General features: G+C 42.9%; 1 protein-coding gene across 1 annotated transcript in view; it reads right to left on the reverse strand.

The window, feature by feature from the left end:
• Positions 1–432: 432 nt before the first annotated feature.
• Positions 433–23,771, reverse strand: part of RHOJ (ras homolog family member J) — a 76,813-nt gene continuing 53,474 nt past the window's right edge. The window contains exons 2-5 of the mRNA XM_010962245.3: positions 22,269–22,327; positions 12,176–12,340; positions 9,976–10,071; positions 433–2,527 (exon numbers count right to left, since the gene is read on the reverse strand). Coding sequence (XP_010960547.1) covers positions 2,381–2,527; positions 9,976–10,071; positions 12,176–12,340; positions 22,269–22,327 — 467 coding nt within the window. The 3' untranslated portion in view covers positions 433–2,380. The remainder of the gene's footprint in view (positions 2,528–9,975; positions 10,072–12,175; positions 12,341–22,268; positions 22,328–23,771) is intronic.

Consider the following 23,771-nt stretch of genomic DNA (forward strand, 5'->3'; position numbering starts at 1 on the left):
GAAAACTTTTTTTTTTTTTTTTTTTTTTTTTTTTTTAGTGAAATGAAGTACCACTGGCCATGAAACAGAGAGTACCTGATTAATTTGGTGGAATGACATTAACTCATTTAGGTTGCTTTGTTCTTCATCATTTTATTCCACAATTAGCTTGTAAGACTGCTAAGAGCCTGTGTGCCACCCAGACACTAACAGTCTCTCTCCAGGTTCTGGTTCTAGGCAAGAGAGTGATCTTCCTACCATGAACAAGCTAATCTCTGTGGCCCACTAGGGAGGTGATGGCCTGGGGTACCATTTGCCTGTTGAGTGCGCACACCTGGAAAATTCTCCTTGGTGGAGGAAATACACTGTTCTCAATTTTTCATCCACATCAATGAGAAGTGAGGAGTGGCTCTTTAGCAAGATGTAACCACGCAATAATGGAACAAAAGCAGCTAACAGCACTTCATTTATTATAGGGCTAAATGCTCATTATTGTTTCTAAAGGATGAATTCATACCCTCTGCAGAGTTACAGTTTATACACGGTTCATTTCCATTTACAAAGAGAGAAAGTCCTTGTTTTCTCTACATGTCAAGCTTTGACTTACAAAACTCCCGTTTTCTTTTAGGTTTGTGTGTGTGTGTGTCTAAGAAAATGTTTAGCAACCAGATAGGGAAAAGGGAAATCAAACTTGAAATGTGGAAGAAGGGAAAGCACATTTAAGAAATCCTAAAAAAACAAAACCCAAAAAACTGAGGGGGTGTCATGGAGGGTCTTAACAGAAAAGACCCACGCCATATGCTTTTTTATGTGCTTCCTCTAGGAGCAGAAGGGACTGGAAAGACTGGATTTTTCCAACAGGAGTGTGAATCTGGTAATTCTTAAACTAAAACTGGTGTAATTTCACATGGCAAAGAGGCACTTTGCTTATGCAATTGAAATAAAAAAATAAAGTGCCTACCTGGGTGTGTTCAGGGTAACTGTAAGCAAATAAGACCAATTAGAAACTTTCACAGTCTCTAAGTAAAAGCTAGGCAATAACTCACTCTGCGACACAAAACTCCCTGGATGTTTGGAAGAGTCACTTCCCCAAGGCCAAAGTCCCTGATCCAGGGAGCACATCAGTTTGGAAGCAGGGGATAGATGGATGCAGAGCTCAGCACCCAGGGATCTAGCCCTGAAATACACATTTGGGACAATGAGGACAGGAAAGAGGGAGAGGCAATATTTTAGTACCAGTAGTACTTGGAAAACATCATTTAAAGAGAACGGGAGCTCCCACGGGGCAAGCCGAGAAGCATTTTCAGTTGAGGCTAGAGGGAAAATAGAGGCACTTTGCTTAACTTCTGGGACCTTCTAAACACTTAGCTTCTTCATGCCCCATGGCCAGGTCCTTCTTGGGAGTCAGGTTACTATTGGGAGTGGGAGAGAGCGTGAAATCAAGAGAGGAAGAGGGCATGCGATGGGGAAGGTAGGGAGCAAGAAAATTCCCTTTGCTGAATAAAGAGTATTTTAAAGGAGAGGCCTACCATTTTCTCCCCCCAATCAATTTGACTGAAAAGCAACAACACTACTTTCTTAAACACAGTTCATCTGTAATTTTCCATGACAATGTAATGTGGGAAAAATAAAGCTACCTATCAATACAGGCATTTCTGGGGTGAATCTTAGGCAAAAATGTGGACCTACAGCAATTCAGCTGGTGTTTTCTTTCAACCAGGCTCAAAAGTCATGGCTCTGTATATTTCCAAAAGTTTCAATGTTTTCTTGTATCTTCTTAGAGTCAGGTATTCAGAGGTACATGTTGGTTCAAATATCTTTGGTAGAAACGTGCTGAAAAGAGAAATTAATACAAAATCCTTTGTCTTTAGGCTAATTCTGTATGGATTTGTAAGGCCTGAGTAAACTGGTAAATTAGTAAATTTCTTAAAATAATACAAATGAATGTAAGACACAGAGTAGAACAGCAGATTCAGGAAAAAGTTAGTATTGCATTTCCACGGTTTGTAAAAGACATCAAGTAAGGCCGCCAATATGGAACTGAGTTTTGTTTTTAGTTTTCCTGTGATGATTTCCTATCAGCTTCTTATTCTTGGAGGGGGAGATGCCAAATGCAAGGTGGCCTTAGACTTCATTTCCAACATGGTCAGCAGCGGCACTGGCTGAAACCCGGGCTCAGTGTTCTCGTAGAGTGTGCAGCGTGGATGCTTCTGGCTGGTTGGCAGGACGGGGCAGTTGGCTGATAGTGTGCTGTGCTCAGGAGGGCTCACAGGGTGGAGGAGCAGGTCTCCGTGTCCGAGACTTCCTCTCTGGTCATGCCCTCCTTTGGGCTGGAGCTTGGTCCCAGAGGTTGGCTGCCCTTCTCACCCTTCGATGGGGTGGAGGCGGGTCTCCAGCCGCCTCAGATAACTGAACAGCAGTTGTGACAGCCAGAGCAGTGTTTCTTCTTCTTCTTGGGGTGGAAGATGGTGAGGATCGCCTCATCAAAAACTGCTTTGAGACCTTTCTGAGTCAGGGCCGAGCATTCCAAGTAGCACTGCGCTCCAATCTTAAACACAAAAGAGAGAGGGACGTGAGAGGGAAAGGAAGAGAGAAAAGCACAGTGGTGTCTGCCGTCTGTCCAGCCAAGTGCTACTGCTGCTTGTTTCACAAACAGCCTGGGGGCTGGTCTTTCCCTTTGCATTTCAGTTTGCATCTGCTATGCTGATGTTTGGCATTTTGACATTTTTTGCTTTCTGATATTAACAGTAAATGGTGGTGGATTGCTTCTGATAAGCAGTAAATTCTGAAAGTGCTCCATAACCATTTATTTCTAAATATAAGAACATAAAAATGTAAAAATTAAGAGGCTATTCAAAATCAGTGGTACAGTTTAAATATGTTCTGTGAACAACATGATATGTGATGTTTTTAGTACCGTCTCATTTGTATGCAGAACATGTAAATCTGGGACACGTGAAATGGTTTTCCTTCTGTAGGTCCCAGGGCAAAATGTCAAACTGGTTGATAAAGCACCTTGAAAGACAGTGGGTGATACGGTTTCACAGATCATTTTTGATTAAAATGCACTTCTGATAAGGTATCTCTCAGCAAAGTAATGTCTGGTTGATATTCGGTTCTTGACTTACTTTAAAAGGCATATTTTTAGGCAGTTAAAAAAACCCAAAACACATAAAAATAAAAATAATAAAACACATTTATTGACACAGACACCCTCCTTGTCAGTGTAGAGTCTATATGCATTTAAATGATAAAATATTTTGTGCTTGCTTAGGGCTTTACTTCAAAGCTTTTGATGATTTCATACTATGGTATATTTGATAAGCACAAAATCTCAATGAGAAATACAGAAATTCAGGCCAGAACTATAGACTCTCATTAAAAAAAATTGCAGGGCAGAGCCGACCATGTTTGGCAGTCAACTTCATGAGATAATTCATGTGAGGGAGACCTGGGATTTTAATTACTCCAAGCTTAGTGAGCTAACAGTTTGACGTGGGCCTTTGAATATTAAGGACATCTGGAGAAATGCTGCTGTTAGATGCTTCACATTATAAGAATCACTTTGAAGAATGAAAGCATATTCCGAAGAGGGTGGCTGGATGGTGAGCTTCTGGAAACCAAGAGCAGATAAAGGACTAAAGTGGGGTGGCAAAGTCACATGCAGTTAAGGCCAGTAGCTTATGTACAGGAGTAGAGCGGGGCTCGTGCCAGACAACAGGGAGAGGTGGAGGCTGCGGTGGACTGTGAGGAGCTTACCCCCTCTAACACTGGCAGTCTACTCGACTTTGGACAGTTGCTGCCATGCAGGAATGTTGGTTCGTTGTGGCCCATCTTTGTATTTTTTAAGAGCACTTGGACATTTGGGTTTTGGTTAATATTTACCAATTTAAAAACACGCTGTGGGCCAAACAAAACACTGATGTGGGATGTCTTTGGCAGCAACCAGCAAGTTTGCAATATGTGGATTAAAGGGATTTTGGTTTAGCTTAGAACAGAGTGAGAACAGCCCCGGAAGGTAAAATGTATTAAGGACATCCAACCAGAAAGTGCAAGATCTAGACCTAGAATCTGAGTCGCTTGGTGTGTCTTCTTTTCCTGGTTCCCTGGCGGAAACTGTGACCCTCATCACTCAACTTTGCAAGAAGCTGGTCAAGCTGACAGTTCATGAAATGAAGTTGTCCACTCCTTTGAAAGTCCAAAGACAAGAAAATTAAGCATGAGGTAAAATCGTTCTGATGAGGTCCAGATACTACGTACTAGTTTGTCCTGTAAATAATGCTTACTGTATGAGCCAAAGAAAAACGCCCAAAGAAAAGATATTAGATATTAAAAACTTATTTTATGGTTAAATTTTGACCATGATTTGGGCTTTGGATTATAAAATGGCTTTTTGATATAACTAAGAACAGTTGGATGCTACAGGGGGATAAACGATAGAGAAATTTGTCCAAATAACATCATGAAATGTCATCTGTTAACGTTTTGGGGTTGTGCTCAGTACTTGATATGAACATGCATGAGAAGCACACTAATCTAATGAAAGTGTCAACTGAATGAGAGCTTGTAAAGTGCTGGCTCTTGTCAGTCATCCTGAAAAAATACCCGGAAAGCGCTATAGGGCTGTTGTCTAGAATACCTCCCCTGTAACGATCACAAACCTCAGTTGATTCTGGAAATTACAGGAGAGCTGGGCTGAGCTGGGCTCACACATGGACTTCTGGGTCTCCTGGTCCTGCAAGATGGGTGAGTGCACGCTCTCTTCCACCCCTCAACTCCCGCCTCCCTTCCTCCCCCTCCCCCCTGCTCCACTGGGGCTGCTGATGGTGTGTCAGGGTTTGTCTTTTGATGCTGCAGGAGGAGTCCAAACTTGTCTTTCCCAATTCAGACATTTCTGAAGGTAATTTAATAGTTGATCAAGGCCTTATTGTGTAACTGGGTTAATACAACATTATTTCATATTGATAGTTCCAGGAAAAGTAGCAAACAGATTTTGTGTGTGATGTGGGAAATACGTGTGAGAAACAGATCCCAGTTATGAAGTGAGTATCGTTAACCATGTATCAAGTGCTTTGAGGGTCAGAGAGAGTTCATCCAGGTCCAGGGAAAAGGCATGGCCGTGGTATACAGATGGCTAAAAAAAATTTGTGCCCTCAAAGACGTGAAATGCAAAACAGTCTCAAGGAAATACAGCCTCTCTTACAGCAGCAGCTTCACCTGCCTTTTGGAGCAAAGTGATGTACACAGTCAAATATTTAGAACCAATCTGTAAGAGCTCAGGATTCGCACATCTTTGTTTAGATACATGTGTTAGCAATCTGGGACGTGTTTTACCAAAATGATTTATTTTTAAGAAAAAAAATAGAGATTGAGAAATGTAAATCGAGAGAACACTTTCCTACTAACTGTATAACAGCTAAACCTTACTGTCTCAAATGCTGGGAAATTTATCAGAGGTGTACAGAATGTAAAAGAGTCCAACAAGAAGAAACTAAAAAAACAAGCAAACACTCACGATGACTAATCAAGGGGAAGAAACCCCAGTACTTCTTCCAGGCCATCCTTGTGGATGGTGGGACATGTTCTAGAATAAGATAAAGTGGAACTGAAAGAAATAAGGGCAGAGAGGTCTTCCCAGCTGTAGATGTGTCCTGAGAGGGCACACAGATTTCCCCAACAACTCTAGCTTGCTGAGCTAGACCTCGTGGTACACTGGCTCATTTAACTGCTATAAAAAATTTTATGAAGTTAAGTCTGTCACCATCCTCCTCTGCAGCTCAGAAAACTGATGTCCAGAGAGGTTAGGTAACCTCCCTAAAACCACACAACTAATAAAACGGCAGAGATTTGAATTTGTCTGCCTCCTGAGCCAGAGTCTTCACTGTTCTGTTGAGCTCTCTCTAGCAAACATGAAGAAATGTGTCTGAAAGAGCAAAACTAATGAACAGGTGGAGATGCTGTTATGGACTGAGTGAGGGTGATCAGAGAAGGGAAGGAAAAATAAGGCAGTTCCTGCAAATGGAGAAAAGAGATGATGGTGGAATAAACAGTATGCTGGCATCTAAAGAAACGACTAATAGCAGAGAAGTTCTTTGTTTCTCATTTAGGTGTTGGGAAAGGTACACGGAGAGACAGGGCAACTTGAGCAAGCAAAGGAAAGCGAACCAAATGGCTTGTGAAGGAAATTCCATCTCAGTGAATCAGCATTATGAACAAATTAATGACAAGGACAAGGGTTTCTAGGCTGGAGGTATTTGCTGCTAATGTTTTTTCAAGAGTTGGTAGAAACTGCGAATTCAAGGGTGGATAATGTGAGTACACTGCTGGAGTGTAGGACATTATGGAGTGGCGGGGATTGTGGCTCACGGAAGGGTATATACCTTATCTAAAAGACTAAAAGTTGGTGAGGAGATGCTGGATAGTGTTGCCAAACTTACTGATTTTTTTTTTAGAAGCCAAAAATGTGTCTATTTACATAAAGTGTCTAGATTGTTCAATATTAGCCACTAAATCACTTTAAAAATACCTGTGTGGATCGATCAAACCATTTGTGAGTGAAATTTGGCCCATTGCTTGCATGTATTGGTCTACTTATTTGAATCCGGTCTCCCCAGTTCTCTAACTTTGTCCACCTTACAAACTTGTCCCTATCCTTCAAACCTGGCTCCAGGAAATTGTCTCTGAGTCCTCCTCCCCTGAATGTCCATCACTCTCTCTTCTCTGCTCCCTCAGTCCTTTGCACATGTGTGTATCGTAGGGTTCAGTTGGCCTGCTTTTGTTTGCCTATCTCTCTCGTCCTCTGGCCTGTGGGCCTCTTGAGGGCAGGCCTGTCTCTCTCACCTGTGTAGCCCAGACCCTAGCGGTGGTGACCGATTTCCAGCGACCACAGGAGAAAGAAGAAACGGCTGGCACACAAAACAAGGAGAGTAATGGTGACTTTTGCAGTCAGGAGGAGGGTATCAAAGATTCCAGTTGATTAACATGACCAAGCGTTGATGACAGGATTTTGGCTGCAATTTTGCTCCTGTAAACCCTGCTAGTGCAGGTTAAAAACCCAGCGGGAAACAGGTGCTAAGTCAAAGAGTTAGAACAGCAATTAAAAAAAAAAAAAAAAAAAGGCGCGGGGTGAAAAAGATGGCAAGAGAGGCCAAAAGAAGGCCAAGGACTGAAAGAGGAAAAATGGTCAAGTGTTTTATTAAAAAATACCTTAGGAAGGTCTGAGCTTAGGAAATCACATCTAGGTTGTATTCAGTGGAACTGGGAAAGAGAATGCATGAAGTATTTTCTTAGAGCTGAAGTGCAGCATAGCACCTGGCACATATGGGGTAGTCAGTCAGTTATTGCCAAATAATTGTGCATGTCCAGCAGCAGTATGGATATTCACAAAGGAGAAAACATGGGAAAAGCAGGCTGAAGATATAAAAAACAGAAAAATGAAAAGAAGAGAGAAGATAAAACAAGTAAAGGGATAACAATAAATATTTATTAAAAACTGATACAAAACATTTATGTAGATGTAGCTGACCTTGGATTGTAAAGAATAACGTAGGATATGAAAATGGCCTTTATAAATAAAATGGCCTTTGAGGTAAGAAAGAGATGATAGATCAAAATGTTTTGGAAATTAAAAGGTATTGAACAAAAGGAATCAGATAGAAAAATGATGAAGCATTGTTACATTGGCGAATCTGAAATCATCAATGATCAGAGAGCTGGAAAAATTATGGTGAACCTCACAGGCAGACTAAATACATGTGGGGTGATCAGCCCCGGATTTGAAATGCAACTCAAAGATCTAGAAAAATGGCAGAATAACCTGCTGCTCCCATCCCGTTGCTTTGGTTTCGTCGTACTGACAACCTCAGATGGCGTCATGGACCATGAAGCAGCAAGATGAACACACAGGAGGGAAAATCCTTGGGTTCTTTTTCTAGCGCTGTGATACATATGTGCAAACAAAATGCCTCACTGGGGGGAAAAAGGAATCAGATAGTAAAAGAATATGAACTTTCAAGGTACTTAAGCTACAGGGAGAACCTACACATTAAAAGATGAGGCTTCAGTCTATAAACAAAGACACTCCAAACCTAAGGGTTCTTTTCAGATTATAGGAGGGACGCAGGAGAGCGTGGTGGTTAAAGCACAGCTTCATATCCTGGCTTTGCCACTTTCCAGTGGTGTGACCTTAGCCTCTCTGAGCCTCAGTTTCCTCTAGGAAACTGGAGGTAATAATATACACACCTCAGGGGTTTGCTGTGAGGATTAATTAAGACGAGGCATGTGAAGCGCTTGGCATGAAGCCCAGCACGCGGCAAACACTCCATTAATACTGACTGTTATTATAAACTACTTGACAGGAAAGTCAGGGAGCAGAGAAACTTAAAGCATCTCTATAATTACATGAATTGTGATGAAACAAGTTAAACTCTTGCTTGGTCTTCTCCCAAACTGGATCTTGTAAGCGCAACATGACTCTCTGTGTATCTGAGAGCAGTTGCTAGGAGAAACTGGCAAAAGGCAGTGAAGTGGTGAACTCAGCCATTGTTCCTAAAATAAGTATGAAATGAGATGGGAGGCTTTGGAACGACTTCTTTTCAGAGGGGGAAAAACAACTTTCCAAGTGAGAAGGCAGTCTAGGAAGTTGACAGGGTGGTGGCAGGAGAGAGGCCAGAAGCCAGGGACACAGAAAAGAAGCTCCTGCAAAAAAAGCTGGCGCTGCGCCTCCGGGACCTTCTTGTCGTAAAAGATGTCCAGCTGGGAATCACACAGAATCATTTATGGAGACATATATTTATGCACCTTTGTGAGAGAATGGAAGCTGAATATTTGAGGAAAAGGTAGAAGAACCTATAGACAGGTACTCATTTTATAGGAGGAAAAAGAAATGGTTGGAGGAGACAGTTGACACTATGGTCAGATGTACGGGGAGCATGTCCATGGAGCTGGCTTAGAGTTTTAATGTATTACTACCAGTTGCGTGAATCACACACGTTCATCTCCCTAAGACTCATCACCTGTAAGAGGAGACCAATGCTCTCTGCTTAAAAGCGTCAGTGTGAGGCTGAAATGAGACAGAGCTTTTAAAGCGCTTAGGCCAGTTTTAAAGGTGACCTCTAACTTTGTCCAGAGCACACACTTTGCAGGATTAGTTATTGTAGAAAGGGAAAGAGACATTTCTGAACCCTCCGGTGGAGGTTGATGGGTTTGTGACTACATCACTGAGGAAGTGGATGCAGGTAACGGAAATATGATTAGAAACCTCCCCTTGCATCCAGTACCTGATCCTTTCATGTCCACTTTTAGGTCTACTTTTGTACACATCTTGGTGATAAATGGGAGACAAAGATTCGGTCCAAATCGTTTCCCAGCCAAATCACTATTCGTGTTAAACTCTCAAGAATGAAGAAAGGTCTGTGGAAACAGTTCCAGCTGTGAGCAAGTTGCTATTATCTGTCGAATAGCCACTTGGAATCTTCAGCTAGTTACCTTTTGGGCTATGTTATTCTTCTAGATGCTTATGTGACATAACCCAGCCTCTGTAAGTGGATATTCATCATAGGGTGAGAAATGCTGACTATAACCCTGCCAGATGCAAATCTAAGTTTCTCCCAGGAAAATCACCTGCCTTTTACAGAGTCATATAAATGAGTTACACCAATAATAAGCAGCGAGGTTTACAAATATATATCTAATGACTCCCTTTATTCATGCTGAATATGGCCAATGAATATTCTAGAGGTTGCTAAATCAAATGATAAGTCCTTCAGCTGTTTAAATTCACCAAGTTTCTTTCTTAATGAGAAACAGACAGTGCTGGCTGACAAGAATGCAAACCAAACGGTCCCTTCCAGCCCGACAAGAAAAGAGGGGGGCGTATAAAGCAGTGAGAAGACTCTGAACATATTGCATTTTAAAGCAAATCCTACATAGCCCTTCCATCCCAGAGCAACAGACTCTTCCCTTGACATCCATTTCAAATTAAATTCAAATCTGTACCGCTTTTGCAAGCTTCACGCCGTGCTCGTACGTGAGAGGTTTCTCTTTCATATACAGCAAACGGGCCAAGGTTTTGGGGTCATCTCGGAGATCAATCTGGCAAAAAACACACATGTGATACACTCATTTATTTTTTCAGGCGTTGCCAGATATTTGAAACTTTGACATCATAGAGATGTTTTTCCCCTCGACACTCATGAAGCTGCCAAATTTTCTCTAAGGAAGCACATACACGTGCCCATAGTATGTTTAAAAATTACAGTGAGTTCTTTGTAAATGTATACATCAGGCTTTCCTTACACTTTCCCCTTCAAAGCTATTACCCTGGGAGCTGAGGACTTATTCCAATGATTCCATGGCTGTCTCAAGTGTTTTTTGAAATTTCCTATTTATTTCTAGATCGCACTTATAGGAGTTGTACTCCTATACAAATAATCAGTCAATCTTACTACTCTACAGTGATGCCTCATTTCATTCCCAATTATGACTCATTATTTTGTAGTTTATTTCCTGGCTCTGAACACATTTTTTGGGGGGGGGTTGTTTTCCAAACCAAATCTTTACCCTCAAAGGGATGAAGATTTGCCACCTGAGAGGATATTCTAAACGCATGTGCCACAGGCTCCGAAGACAAGTCCTGAAAAGGAATTTCCAAAGGGTTTGCTCAAGGAATAAGCATTAATCTTTTCAAAGGTAGAACTACTTCAAAAACAGAATCAGTTTTTGGATTAGGGTTGATAACTTAAATATTTTAGTTGCTTCAAAATCTCAGTGTATGTGAATCCAGGCGTACATGAATGGGTATAAACGTGAGCACCTAAAGGCTTGTGTTTTATTTTATTTCTTTTAAATTTCTTTTTATTTTTTTAAAGTAGAGATAATTAGGTTTATTTATTTCTTTGATGGAGGTTCTGGGGATTGAACCCAGGACCTCATGCATGCTAAGCAGGCACTCTACCACTGAGCTAAACCTTCCCCTAAGACTTGTGTTTTAAAGAAAAAACAGTATCTTCATATATTAGGCTCTCATTTGTAAGCACATTTCTCAGCTTTACTCATTTGTGGGTGTGTGTGGTTTTTTTTTTTTTTGCCTTTATTTTTTAACTTAGAGCCCATCTGTTATCAAATAGGTTCCAAATCATACGAAGATGCTTCACCTGTCCCATCAAATATTTATCCATCAATACGGTCAAACATGATCATCTGGAATTAAGGCAAAAGACTTCATTTAACAAACAATGATCTTTCAGAGCAGAAGCATTAACTGTGTTCTGACTTATGGGCGTGTTAACTATCTTTCCATGCATTCTCTAGGAAATATTTTTCTTTCTTTTATTTATTTTTAAAATTTCTCTTTGTGAAGTGTAATATAAAATGAGAAACAGAAAGGAGCAACATATGGAACAAATAACAAGAAAGCTCTTTGGTATTATTACATTTATATGTCTTTGGGATAGGTATTTGGGTTTTAACATAGCAAAGAAAAAAATCTACTTAAAACTATAAAAAGTTGGAACAAGTTTTAATACATTTGCACAATGGGCTTACCGTTGGAGATTCGAACTATGGAATTTTATTAGCTTTCAAAACACTTTAAAGGCTTTTAAAATCTCAGCTCTTTCTGGTATATATGTGTTTTAACTTCTTTTCTAAGATCTGGAAGACCAAGGGGCTTAACGGGAATATGGAACAGTGAATTTCTGTCTTCCTTCTCAAGGAGTGTTGTTAAGGAGTTTCTGCCATAATGAGCCTATTCTATTGCTGGGGTCATTTTGACATTCACACCTATTTTGTGACTTTCAAACAATCAGGGATTTTAGATATAAAAAATACTAGGTAATGAGTGTAACTGATATTCGCACCTCATGCCTTTGGCTCAGGCCTGGAGAAGGGTGTCTATGTAAAAATTTCTCTGTTATTTAAAAACAAAAAGTGAAGAGATTAGTTTTTAAAGGCCACATCAAGACTTCCTGCTTCATATTAAATTGGGCTATTGTCTTTTCAACCATGGGCTAAATAATTGTGCAGCTTAAGAAAGCCCCTTCATAGAATTGATACATCTGAGACACTCTTCTATAGTGTTTGGTAGAATAGGATGTTGGTGAGATACCTAAAGGGTCTTTCCTTTTTCGCAAACCTTCCTTCCAGCGCCCCACTCCCATCCCACCCCACCCCTTCCCTCCCCCCTCCACCTTTTCACCTGTGTCCCTATGAGGACATAAGGCACGTGAGGCATGCAGTCCTTCAGCTCCGGCACCCATTCCTCCTGGACGTTGTGGTAAGAGGCAGGATTTACCACCGAGAAGCAGATCAAAAACACATCCGTGTTGGGGTAGGACAGTGGCCTCAGCTGGTTGTAGTCCTCCTACAGGAAGAGCAAAGAGTTTGTGTGTTTGTACCGCCAGGGTGAGGTAGGTCCCGTGGGGTTCCAGGGAGTTCCATCGCAGCACCCTCTGACCCTGTTCCTTCCCTCAGCCCTGAATCTGATGGTTCCTTCTATCACCAGAAAAAAAGGAGCCATGGGTTAAGAAAACATCTGATGGTTGTGTATAGAGATTATGAATTGCCCCCTTCTAAGATGAACTAAAAAAAAAAAACTTTAAAAAATATTTTTAATGACTTTAGTGAGAAAATTTCCATACCGTAAAGTTCATCTGTTTAATGTGTGTAACTCAATTAGAATTATTGCAGTTCTTCTGCCACATGGGAATTGTATTGTATTGAATATGGATTTAAATTAGTGGGCCATTGGCCAAGACATAATTTTTAAAAATTGCATGCAAATTTAATTTCAAATAAGCTAACTAAAATGCAAAGCAAAGGACTGTTGCCAAATCAGGCACCACAACATTTAAAGAAATATATTGTGTGGGGGTTTAGAGTTAAGAATTAGGGATTTATTTCTAAGTCTACCTAAAGCCATAATATGGCCTAATGAATAAAATACCAGATTATTTTTCCCCAAAGACTTTTCAGACCAGAATATGCTCTGGTTGAAGAGTTCCTGGTTGCATAAGATGTTTACGTATATGCTGTTCTAGTGGGAGATGGTAGAGGTCAACACTGGATCACCTAAGCTTTGAGAAAATGTCAGTGATTACTTGTTATTGCATGTAAAGTGTTTTAGGAGGTTCCAAGGTGAAATATGCTACTTCACTAGAAGCTTGTATATATTTTCATAGAATTTAGTAACACATAAGCCCAAAGAAACATTATGTGTGTGTGTACACTTTATATGCACCTACTAGGTACACACACAATGTTCTCACATAACACAATGTGACACAAACGTCCATACACACAACATATAATTCATGTATGTATACAGACTACATACAGGCAGTAATTATACGTGCATTGGTGCAACCAAATCTGTATTTTCACACTTAACACATGTGCACATAGACATGGACAACATACCAATTCATTTATCAGGATTTGTCCTTACTACACTTCCTGACATTTAAAAAGTTATAAAACTTATATATGCTCATTGCAAAAATTCTGACATTATGAAAGTTCATAGAGTAGAAGTAAAACTTGGCTCCCATCCCCTACTTGGTCCCATAGTTTTTCCTCTCTTCCCAGAGGGAGCAGTTACGTAACAGCATCCTTCCCGGCATTTTATATTTATTTACATACATAACATACACATGTTTATTTAAAAGAGAAATAGATTCTATAGCTCATATTTTTGTGACACTTGTTATTTTAAACTTAACATGTCAGGGATATTTTAAAATATCAACCCCACTATCTTTCTGTTGACTCTAATGACGTCTTTGTAAGAAGGGGGTGCACCATCCACGTAAAAGCGTGACTGGAAGGAAGCCCCTTGGTATGTCAGGCGTGGTCATCTCTGGCTGGTGGGTATGTATTTATCTGTCATTTACCTCTTCAAAGTGCCCAGCATGCAGGGGTGCAGTATGCATGGCCGGCACTCTTACTACTTCTAATATTATCAAAACCTAAGCAAAGACTTTTAGCTACCTAAACAAAATGCAATGCAAAATGGCAAGAATGCTGAAAAATCCTAAAATCCTAAAAAATGAACTACAGGGACATATACAGACAAAAATCAGTCGTGGTGGCTCGTTCACCACATTTCTATTAAAGCAAATAACTGGGAGTTGCGTACGTTGGCTGAAAAACTGGTGGGACCACACCTACTGATTGTATCTCAGTTGAGTTGTGCCCTTGTCTGTGTGTGTGTGTGTGTGTGTGTGTGTCTTCATGGCGGGGCTGGGGTGGTGGGAGCAGACAGCTCATCTCTTTTCACTACCTCTTTCTCTTTACACAACTAGCCCTGAAACCAAACCTCTCCCAGGGTCTCTCTGCCTTTCCCCTTTCTCTCTGAGAGTAGCCATGAGGCCCACAAACTAGGACCTCTCCTTCCCAGGCCATAATCTACAACTGTCCACGACACCACACGCCCCTACCATTTCAACCTCTCACCAGGATTGTCATAAGTGGAGTAGGGGCCGTGTTGGCTTTTTTCCCTCATGCCCCACTTATACTCTGTCCAGAGCAAATATCCCATAAATGCTGTCGATTGACTGGGTGACACCAGGTCTGCAGTGACCTACAAATGAACACATGGGTTTTCTGTGGGTCATTTACTGCAGCAGTTTTCATTAGAATCACCCAGGGAGCTTGAAAAACATCCTGATGCCCTGGTAGCCAACGACCTGCCTCTTCCCACCTGCCCCACTACTCTGGGACCAATGGAATCAGAATCTCTGGAGAATGGGCTTGGGTATCTGGGCGTTCTGACTTCATTGGTCTGAGGTTGGCATGGAGTCGAGAATAACTGATTTACATTAACATCATCATCACTGTTAGCTGAGGATGTATCAAGGGCTTATTGCTAAGGGCCAGGCACTGTTTCAAGCTCCTACATGCACTATCTAGTTGGACCCTCCCACTAGCACTGAAAGGATGTCACCACCAACACCCGAATTTCACAGAAGAGGGAGTTAAGGTTTAGAGAAGTTTGGTAACAGACCAGTGTCATAGCTGCGAGATACCAGGATGGGGAATTTAGCCTGAATCCAGGTCTAGTTCTTAATTGTGACCATGCAATTTGCTTCAGCCCAGAATTTGAAGTGACAGATGAAGAATTTTCTTGAAAACTCAGTTATCCAGGAATCTGAATATGGATTCATGCTTTACCCGAGGATCTAAGAAATGTTAGACCGTGGGGTATGGTATAGCTATAGATCTACAGAAAGGCCCGTCTCTAGGCCTGCACCTGCTAGTAATTACCACCAGATGGCAGCAGACACTGCATGTTTAAAACCTCAAAGCCAAAACCAAAACACCCTTGGAGAAATGGCACAACTAGGTAAGACTGTCTCCCAACTAGATAAGCAAATGACTGGTGGTCTGAAAAGATCGTGTTCACTTGATCCTTTACCCAGAGACTCTTAAAGGAATTCGCTCACATTATGGACAAGTTAGGAAGACGGTGGGTTGCTGGATTGACTGTAGGTGGGGAGATCAGAGGGGTTTGGTTTTTTGAGATTTGCCCTCCTGGTAGAGCAGCCAACGCCCTCCAGCTGAGTGACTTCTGACTGTGTCCTTTATCCGGCTCTGTATTCTGAATCTCTCTTCTGTTTAAACCTGAGTCCTCCTGTATAATTCCATTAAAAAAGGTTTATTACTTTCCCACTGACCGTCTAGCGTCCAGCATTAAGGATGCTGTATGAACCGTATGAAGTGAGTAAGAATTGGCAATCCAGTGGGGGAAAGAAAATGAAAATGTGAGAAACTATCCAATTTGTGTGAAAGTGAGACAGGTGAAGTTTCTCTTGCTTTTAATTTGCTCTCTGGTAATAGAATAATGTACAATAGGTGCTGGACTGAGTTAGGAAAATACAGTTTGAAGGCTGGGAGAGGACTGAGGGCTCAGCTAGGGCAGCGGCTGGCACAGGAGTGTCCCCACGCGCAGCGCTAGCATAAGCTGGGAGCTGGTTGGAAATGCACGTTCCAGGCCCCGCCCAGCGGCCCAGAAGCCGAGGGTCTGGGGGCGGGGCCGCTCCATCCGGGTCCTTGCAAGCCCCCGGGGTGACTCCGTCTCAGAACGGCAGGTGCTGTGCTTGCCTGGCCCGTCGGCCAGTCTGATAGTTTTAGAAACCGAAGTCTAGACACTGAATGATTCAACTGGGGGTACAGAGCAAACGTACCTTTAACGAAGGCTCCACCCGTTGGCTGGCCGGGCTCACTTCAGCCCCCGTTTGCCGCTGGCTGCAGCTATGAAACATGGCGGCGGGTTTTCAGGAATAATAGTAAGTGTCCTTTCGGGACTGACGGGGCTGGGCCCTGGGAGGCTGGGGAACTTGAATCTGTACCAGCTGATGATTGGGTGGCTTTTTTTTTTTTTTTTTTTTTTTGCGATGGGGCAAGTTTTGAGCCTTGGTTGGATGCTCACATGTTGAGATGCTGGAAAGGGGCAGTGAGTCCATGGTCTGTTTGGTATTGAGGTCCCTTCCAATGTTGAGATTGAGAATGGAAGACAAAGTGTGACTCGGAAGGGGCTTTCAAGGGCCAACGTGGACTGAGGCTGGAGTGTGGGAGGGGCTGGGGAGGAGGGTAGGGAGGGATTTGGGCAGGGTCGCTTTTGAGTGCTTCTCACCCGGCTTCACATTGCAAGTAGGAGAGGGTTTGGTTTGAAGGCTAGTCTAGTGTTCTGGGGTGGCTATGGGTGATTATTAAAAAGATAAGTTCAGGGACAGCCTCAGTGTCAGATGGGCCAGACACCTGGGTTCAAATCTGTCTGGAACAGCCTCATCAAGATGGCACAGGTGTGAGGAAGTGATACCATGAGTCCAGCCCTTCTCAGACTTTGTGTATATTTGAATCACCTGGGGACCTTGTTAAAGTACAGATTCTTATCCGGCAGCAGGTCTGGTATGAAGTCTGAGAATTTGCATTTCTGACTGCTTTCCAGGTGGTGCTAATGCTGCTGGTTCTGGAACTGAGCCACACTTTGAGTGGCAAGGGGATTTGCACTGAACACTCTCCCTGTCTCTCCCCACACCCTCTCTGCACCCCTGCAGCCCGTACCTACATTAAATTGGAAATAGAATTCTGCTTCCAAGTTCTCTTAGGTTTAGTGACATTTACCCCAGGTTTTCAGCAGAGTTTCATTTTCATATTCTCCCGTAAATATACTCATATCTGCCAGGCTTCGTTTGGAAAATGTGGATGGCACACATAGAGTGGGAGTGCAGCAGAGTGTTTCAGAGCATGGGATGGGGAGACAGTCTCCTGCTTCAAACCCCAGCCCCACCTGTGACTACTGTGGGACCTTGGGTATTTTCTCTCTGCCTCAGTTTTCTTATCTGTAAAATAGGCTGATAATAGTGCTGGCCTCGGAGGGTTGCTGTGAGAATAAAATGTGTGTAGACCATTTAGAACAGTGTCTTGAACACAGCAAGTTCTTGAGTGTTTAATGGTCCAACCTCCATCCCACATCAACAGCTCCAGGTCCTGGTATGGTGTCCTGACCCTCATTGGATACAAGGGCTGAAGCAGAAATGAACTTTTTCTAAACTGAGAAGCAGTGAGACTCAAATGTTTGCGAACTCTGATTGTTCCTCTGAATCAATGTTCCCACAGCTTCATTTTTCATGATCTGGAGAGAAGTAAGATCATGTCCTAGGATTACTTTTACTAATAATTTGTCACATGGGCCAGCTTCTTCCTCATCCCCCAATTTGAACACCGCTAAAACCACATTAAGGTGCATATGAGCAAGAAAGGTTGAGTTGCTCATTGAAGAAGAACATTTGTTCTGAAGTGCTGGGCAAACTTTCCGTGGAGGATTGGTATCAGATTCTGGACTCCAGATGGCCCGACTGGGTCAGCCTATAGCAAAGGGGAAGGCTCCTGTCCTTCTAAGTGGACCCTCGGTTGCCATCAGTGAGCCCCAGATGTACTTGCCTCCTTCCTTGGTCGTATGTCTCTTTCTTCAGCCCTTAGGGGATAGGGAAGGGCTTCAGAACTCAGGGCCAGTGAAGACACGTGGCGGCGTGCAGCCCTGGCTGAGTGAGAGGGGCAGCTGTTGGCCTTCCTGCTCCTGCACTTTTGTGGTCACTGGTGTCAGCTGAGCTGCTGTGGCTTCTCAGTGACAGACACCATTCTCTGCTTGCCCCCATGCAGACAGCCCCTGAGCCAGTGGGGCTTGTGTGCAGAGAGCTTGGGCGTTTATCCTGCTGATAAGCCAGGCTCCTGACACCAGGAGACTCTCACTCCTCCCTGGCAGTGCTGCTAACTGCCACTTTTGTGCATGTTGCCTTTGAGATAGTCCAGATGTGGAGTTTGGCCAGAGAGGCCGCCATCCGAGCAGGGTCTTGCCCACATTGCTCCTGGGGGCATCTTAGTACCAGGGCCGGTTCCACTCTAGGTGGCCGGTGTGGGGGTGGGAGGATGCCTGGTTCAGGGCCCTGACCTAGGAAAGACCCCTCTCGGGATTTGTCACTTCCCAGCAGGCAAACGCCCAGGCTCACGGCAGCAACCCCACCCCAGCTTCCTGCTCTCCGCTGGTCTCTCATGACACCCTCTAAACAAACTGGCCTGCAAGTACGTCGTGGAAAAGTCGATTCTCAGACTCTCTGTAGTCAAGCCAAAGATCTGAGCTCTAGAAATCCCTTTCATAGAGACTTTCGGTAACACACTGCCAGGGGCATGTGCCGTTCAGGCTGAGTTGGCACCACCTAAATAGATCTGGCTTACGGACCTGTCCTGCTTGTCTCCCCAGTGTGGGCTGAGGGGTCACGTGCAGAGTCACCCTGTGAAAAGCCCCTTGCTTCATTGCCTGACCGAATGTTTGGAATTCCACCTAATAGAAGAACCAGAGTTCTGAAGACTCTTTGTCTCCAAAGGACTCCACTCAAAGTCCAAATATCAGTTTGTTTTAGGGGTTTGGGGAGAGAGCTCAGCGGCCATGGGCTGGCAGTGTATGCATGTGACTTCATTGTCAACCGTCTTTAGCAAACGCTCGGCTGGCTTGTGAAGTGCTGGAAACGTGTCTCAGGCGCGGCCGGTGGGGCTGCATTGGTGCCCGGGGCAACTCGGTGTGGGCAGGTGGAGGGAACCAGGTCAAATGATTTTGTCCAGGGCTGACTATGAGGGTAGAAATAATGAACTCCTATCACTTTCTCTTTACGAACACGTGCTTCTTGAAGTTGTTTTTGCCAGCTCCGACCCACAGTTAGCTCACGACAAAGCCGAGGGGTGCTCATGTAAGAAAATCTGATTATTTACAGCAATTTGGAACTATATACAGCCAGGCTCAGAGACTTACTTCTTTTTTGTGGTTTAGGGATTAATCAGTTGGTTTTGAGATCACTTCTCTTTCTTGTTAGTAACTCTAACCGAATGAGTAATTTTGAATTAGTTATAGATCTCTCTTAGCCACGTGACCTCAGCAGCATTTGCTAGACTATAATTGAGGAGGCTGGATTAGCCTCCCTGAGGCTGGGAGTGGAAATTTTGGGACAATGCTTCTAAATTAAATTTGTCACAAAGCCTTCTTGGCAGAGTCATAGGACCACAGGAATCAACTTGAGTAACGGTTGTTTTCCACTGCCTCCTCCTAATGTTAGGCACAATGTTTCAACCCCCAAGACTTCAAAGGAAGTAATCCTCAAATTTCCATGTGCATACAGCTCACCTGGAGATCTTTAAATGCACTTTCAGAATCCTTAGGCGGGGGATGGAGCCTGGGATTCTGCATTTCTAATAAGGCCCCTGGGGAGGCTGATGCTGCTGGTCACTGGACCAGACTCTGAATGACAAGGTTCTAGAAGGGTGGTTCTCAAAGGATGGTGTACAGACCCGCAGCAGTGGCACTGGGAAACCTGTTAGAAACCTAAATACTTGGGCACCATCCCAGCCTGTAGAAGCAGAAACCCTGGGGGTGGGGTCCAGTGGCTGGGGTTGAACAAGCCCTACAGGTGACTCTGATCCCTGCTCAAGTTTGAGAACCACTGTTCCAGGAAATGAATCACGTGTCCTCCTTCAGTGAAACGCATTCCAACATCTAACAGTCCTTTACTGCTGCGAGGTCTCCCTTGGGTCGAGCCTCAAATTGCTTTGCTTAATTACTCCAGTTGTTTTAGGTGTTCTTGAAGTCATTTTTTAAGGTCCTAATCATAGAATTTTCATCCTAGAAGGAACCTTAAGATGTGTTCTGATTTCTCTCCCCCATGCTTTAGGCTCCCCTGCGAACCTTGTGTCCCCCCCCCCCCCCGGCTTTCAAAGTAGCTGGTGGAAAGCAATGAAGTGAAAGTGAAGTTGAAGAGGTATCCATAACCCATTTGTTGTGACATTCTATCAGCGCTCATCACTTTCTTCTGGGTCAGGGGATTGGGTCCATTTGGAGTTTAAAGAAATTTTTCCCACTGCCTTAGAGCCTCAACTCCTCTACTAGTATTATTTTAAAAATTTTTCTAAAAAAGACAGCAGCAGAGAAGAATAAACTGTACAAGAACTTTTTTTTTTTTTTTTTGCAGTTGTATTGGATTTGAAATTAAATAGAAGCTGGGGAACATTGTTCTGGGGACAATTAATGCACAGAAGCTAACAACTGTGGATTTCTCTAGAAGAGGGGAGGACTGGGTGGGCACGAGGGGCCAGAGAGCTTTTTCAGGAGGCAAGGGAAACAGAGGTTTCAGAGTCAGGCAATAATCCTTTGCTGTTTTGAACGTTTCAAACTGGATTATATTCATAAAATGTGACTATGGGGGAGAAGGGTGTAAGGTCCTCTCTCTCAGGCTGTGAGCTCTTGATGAATGCGGACACCCCAACGACTGCACGATTGAATGAGAACAGGCAACTGCAGCCCAAAGAGCAGCGTACCTCTTTCCTGGGATGCTTTCTGGTGGAGGGAAAACCAAGCATGAGGTGCACTGAGGCCCCTGTACCTTAGCTCAGAGGAGCCAGTCAGTTTCCCCACATGGGCACCTAGGCATCCTTTCCTGGTCTTATGTCTTTCTCGGTAATGATGTGAGAGGCCTCCTCCACTCCCCAGCTCCTGAGAGTAGCTGGCCGGAACCGCTGTCTGCCAGAGAGGGGGACCTGGATGCTTTGAGGAGCCTTGAGTCTGGTGCTAGATTTTCCAAGTTCCCCACTGCCTGGGCCTGCCCAACACCAGCCTTTGAAGTCCCACAGACATTTGTACAGTGGTTCTTGCCAGTGCACACAGAAATCCCAAAGAGAATTTTATTTATTATTGTCGTCTTCTAGTATAGAGGTTTCAAGCTGAGCAAAAAGACATATCTCCAGATAACTGTGAAAAATGGCCTAGACAAATGCAAACCACAATTACCAGGAACCTCGCAGTGGGACTTGGTCAAACATTCACTCTGAAGGACTTAAGACGTTTGCATTTGGACAGACTAAACAACCCGCTGATTTTGACCTAAATAAATGACCCAGGATGTCTGGTCACAAAAGCTCTGTCAAAGAAATCAGGCCACAGCCATCAAGTGCTTAACCACGTCCCCTCCAGCCCATGAACTTGTAACATCAGAAACTTTGTAGTGCAGTGGAAAAAAGTGCACTATGGGGTGCGAGGGAGAAAAGATAAGGTAGCATTTTCACCCAAGTAGAGTGTGTGCCAACTGATTAAGCATTGAGGGTCCCAGTCCATTGCCTTACATTATTGGTTGGCCAGGCCCTCCAACTTGAAGAAACATTTCTGACGGAGTGAGAATATTTCAAGAATCTTAGAGAATTTAGAGTCAACCCCAGTTTCTTCAAGAGTTGACCCTCACTTTGGGAAAAAATCCAGGATCTTGGCTTTTCTTCCTTCTAACACTTAATCCATCTCCTTCCTGCTCCTCAGTCCCCATCCACTGTATCTTTTTGTACCTTTCCACAGCTCATTAGGCAATTCAGATAAAGAGTGAGCAAAGGCTATAGCTTCAACAGAAACAATGGGTGAAACTAAAGTTTGTAAAATTGACTCAGTAATCCTGGATCTGGAATTGGTATGGGTAGAATTTGGAACTCTGGCCCAAATGTGATATTGGTTATTGATAGTCATCAATCAGTAAATGAATCATTATTTGCCTGTCAACACCTTGAGTCACGCAGTGATTTAGTTCTTTGTACTTATACATATTTTTAAGATATTAAAAATACTTTGGTCGCCACTTCGGTGCACAGTAAATTTGTCACAAGCGATCAGCGGAGGTAATACCTGTACATTAGTCCCCATATGCTCAGCCAAAGGATCATTCTCCCCCCTCCCAAACCCTTAATGAGTCAAGAAAATAAAAGTGTACCTGTCCTGCGGTGTCATACAGTCCAAGCAAGTGTTGCTTGCCTCCCACTGTCACAGTAACTAGAGGAGAAGAGAAGAAAGTCTATAAATGCAAGCTTCAATCAGGAGACTTCGTGTTTCTCCATGCCAGCATCTCCCTCGGCAGCAGGGACAAGCATATGCCTCACCCGAGTATATTCCAAACCAACTTGACAGCGTGATTTCCAAATGAAAGGCAACCTTGGGCTGCAGTGAGAGCAGGTGGGCTGAGTCAAGTCCAAATTTCTCAACCAAGGTGAACACTTGGTGCCACTGGGGCACTCTGCAAGCTGTTCATCGGTCCTCATTAGCTCCTGTGTTACCATGCTTCTGAAGGAAAAGGATGTCAGACTCTTTCTTGGTTAGATTATTTTCTTTTGTTTGGTTTGAGCCGCCTTTTGGGATATAGGATCATGGAAGCAGCTTCCTTAGAAATCGTTTGGCTTTTATTTGTCATTGGAATGTTAAACACTGAAAACAAAGAATATTAACCCATTTGCCTGTTTTTCAAAATTTTAGGAAAATTTTAAAATTCTTTTTTGGGAGGAGGTAACTAGGTATATATATGTATATATAAAATATATTATTATGTATTTGTATTTATGTATTTAATGAAGATACTGGGGATTGAACCCAGGACTTTGTGTATGCTAAGCACGCACTCTACCACTGAACTACATCCTCCTCCCACTTGCCTGTTTTATAGTCTATAAGACAGAGCCAATAATGAAATGAGAAAGGCTTAACATTTATTTAAAAACTATTCTTATGAAATATCTCTGTGCTGTTGCTCAGTGAATTCATTACAATTTGAACCTTAGTTGCAGAAGGAGATATTGTACAGAGTTAGTCTCTCATACCTGAAGGGTGCATGGAGAGTGAAAAGTAAGAGAGTTTTATTTACCCAGCAGGCTTCCTGCCTCGCCAAGCAATTATGTCCGAAAGTGAGAAGTAATAGAGGGTACCAGCCACTCTTTATAGGGCTGGAAATGAAATAAAGTCTCAACTCGAAGCTAAACTGAGATTGAACATATCGAATGCAAGAGTAATACAATTCTCTTGCGAATGGAAAGAGCGAGTTTAAATTTCCAAAAAAATTTAATCTGTTCTTGGAAAAAGAAAGTAAATTATGAAGGAGAATGTGATTTTTTTCCTAGTTGATTAAAAAAATGTACCAATGCAGAGATTTATATTCAGTATCTTGTAATAACCTATAATGGAATATAATCAGGAAAAAAATGACTGAATCACTAAGCTGGACACCTGAAACTAGCACGATATTGTAAATCAACTATACATCAATAAAAAATGTGCAAACCCAGTGCAAAGATGATTTTTGATTCCTCCTCCCATTAGCCGTGCAGGAAATGAAAGATAAATGGAATAGCAGCTTTTATAACCATATCTCTAACATGCGCCAGCCAGATTCTCTCGTTTGCTGCTCAGAGTTGCTGAGTTGGTTGCTGATTTTACTTTTATTTGTTTT

Source organism: Camelus bactrianus, chromosome 6, assembly GCF_048773025.1.
Source record: "Camelus bactrianus isolate YW-2024 breed Bactrian camel chromosome 6, ASM4877302v1, whole genome shotgun sequence".
In the NCBI taxonomy this organism is placed as follows: domain Eukaryota; kingdom Metazoa; phylum Chordata; class Mammalia; order Artiodactyla; family Camelidae; genus Camelus; species Camelus bactrianus.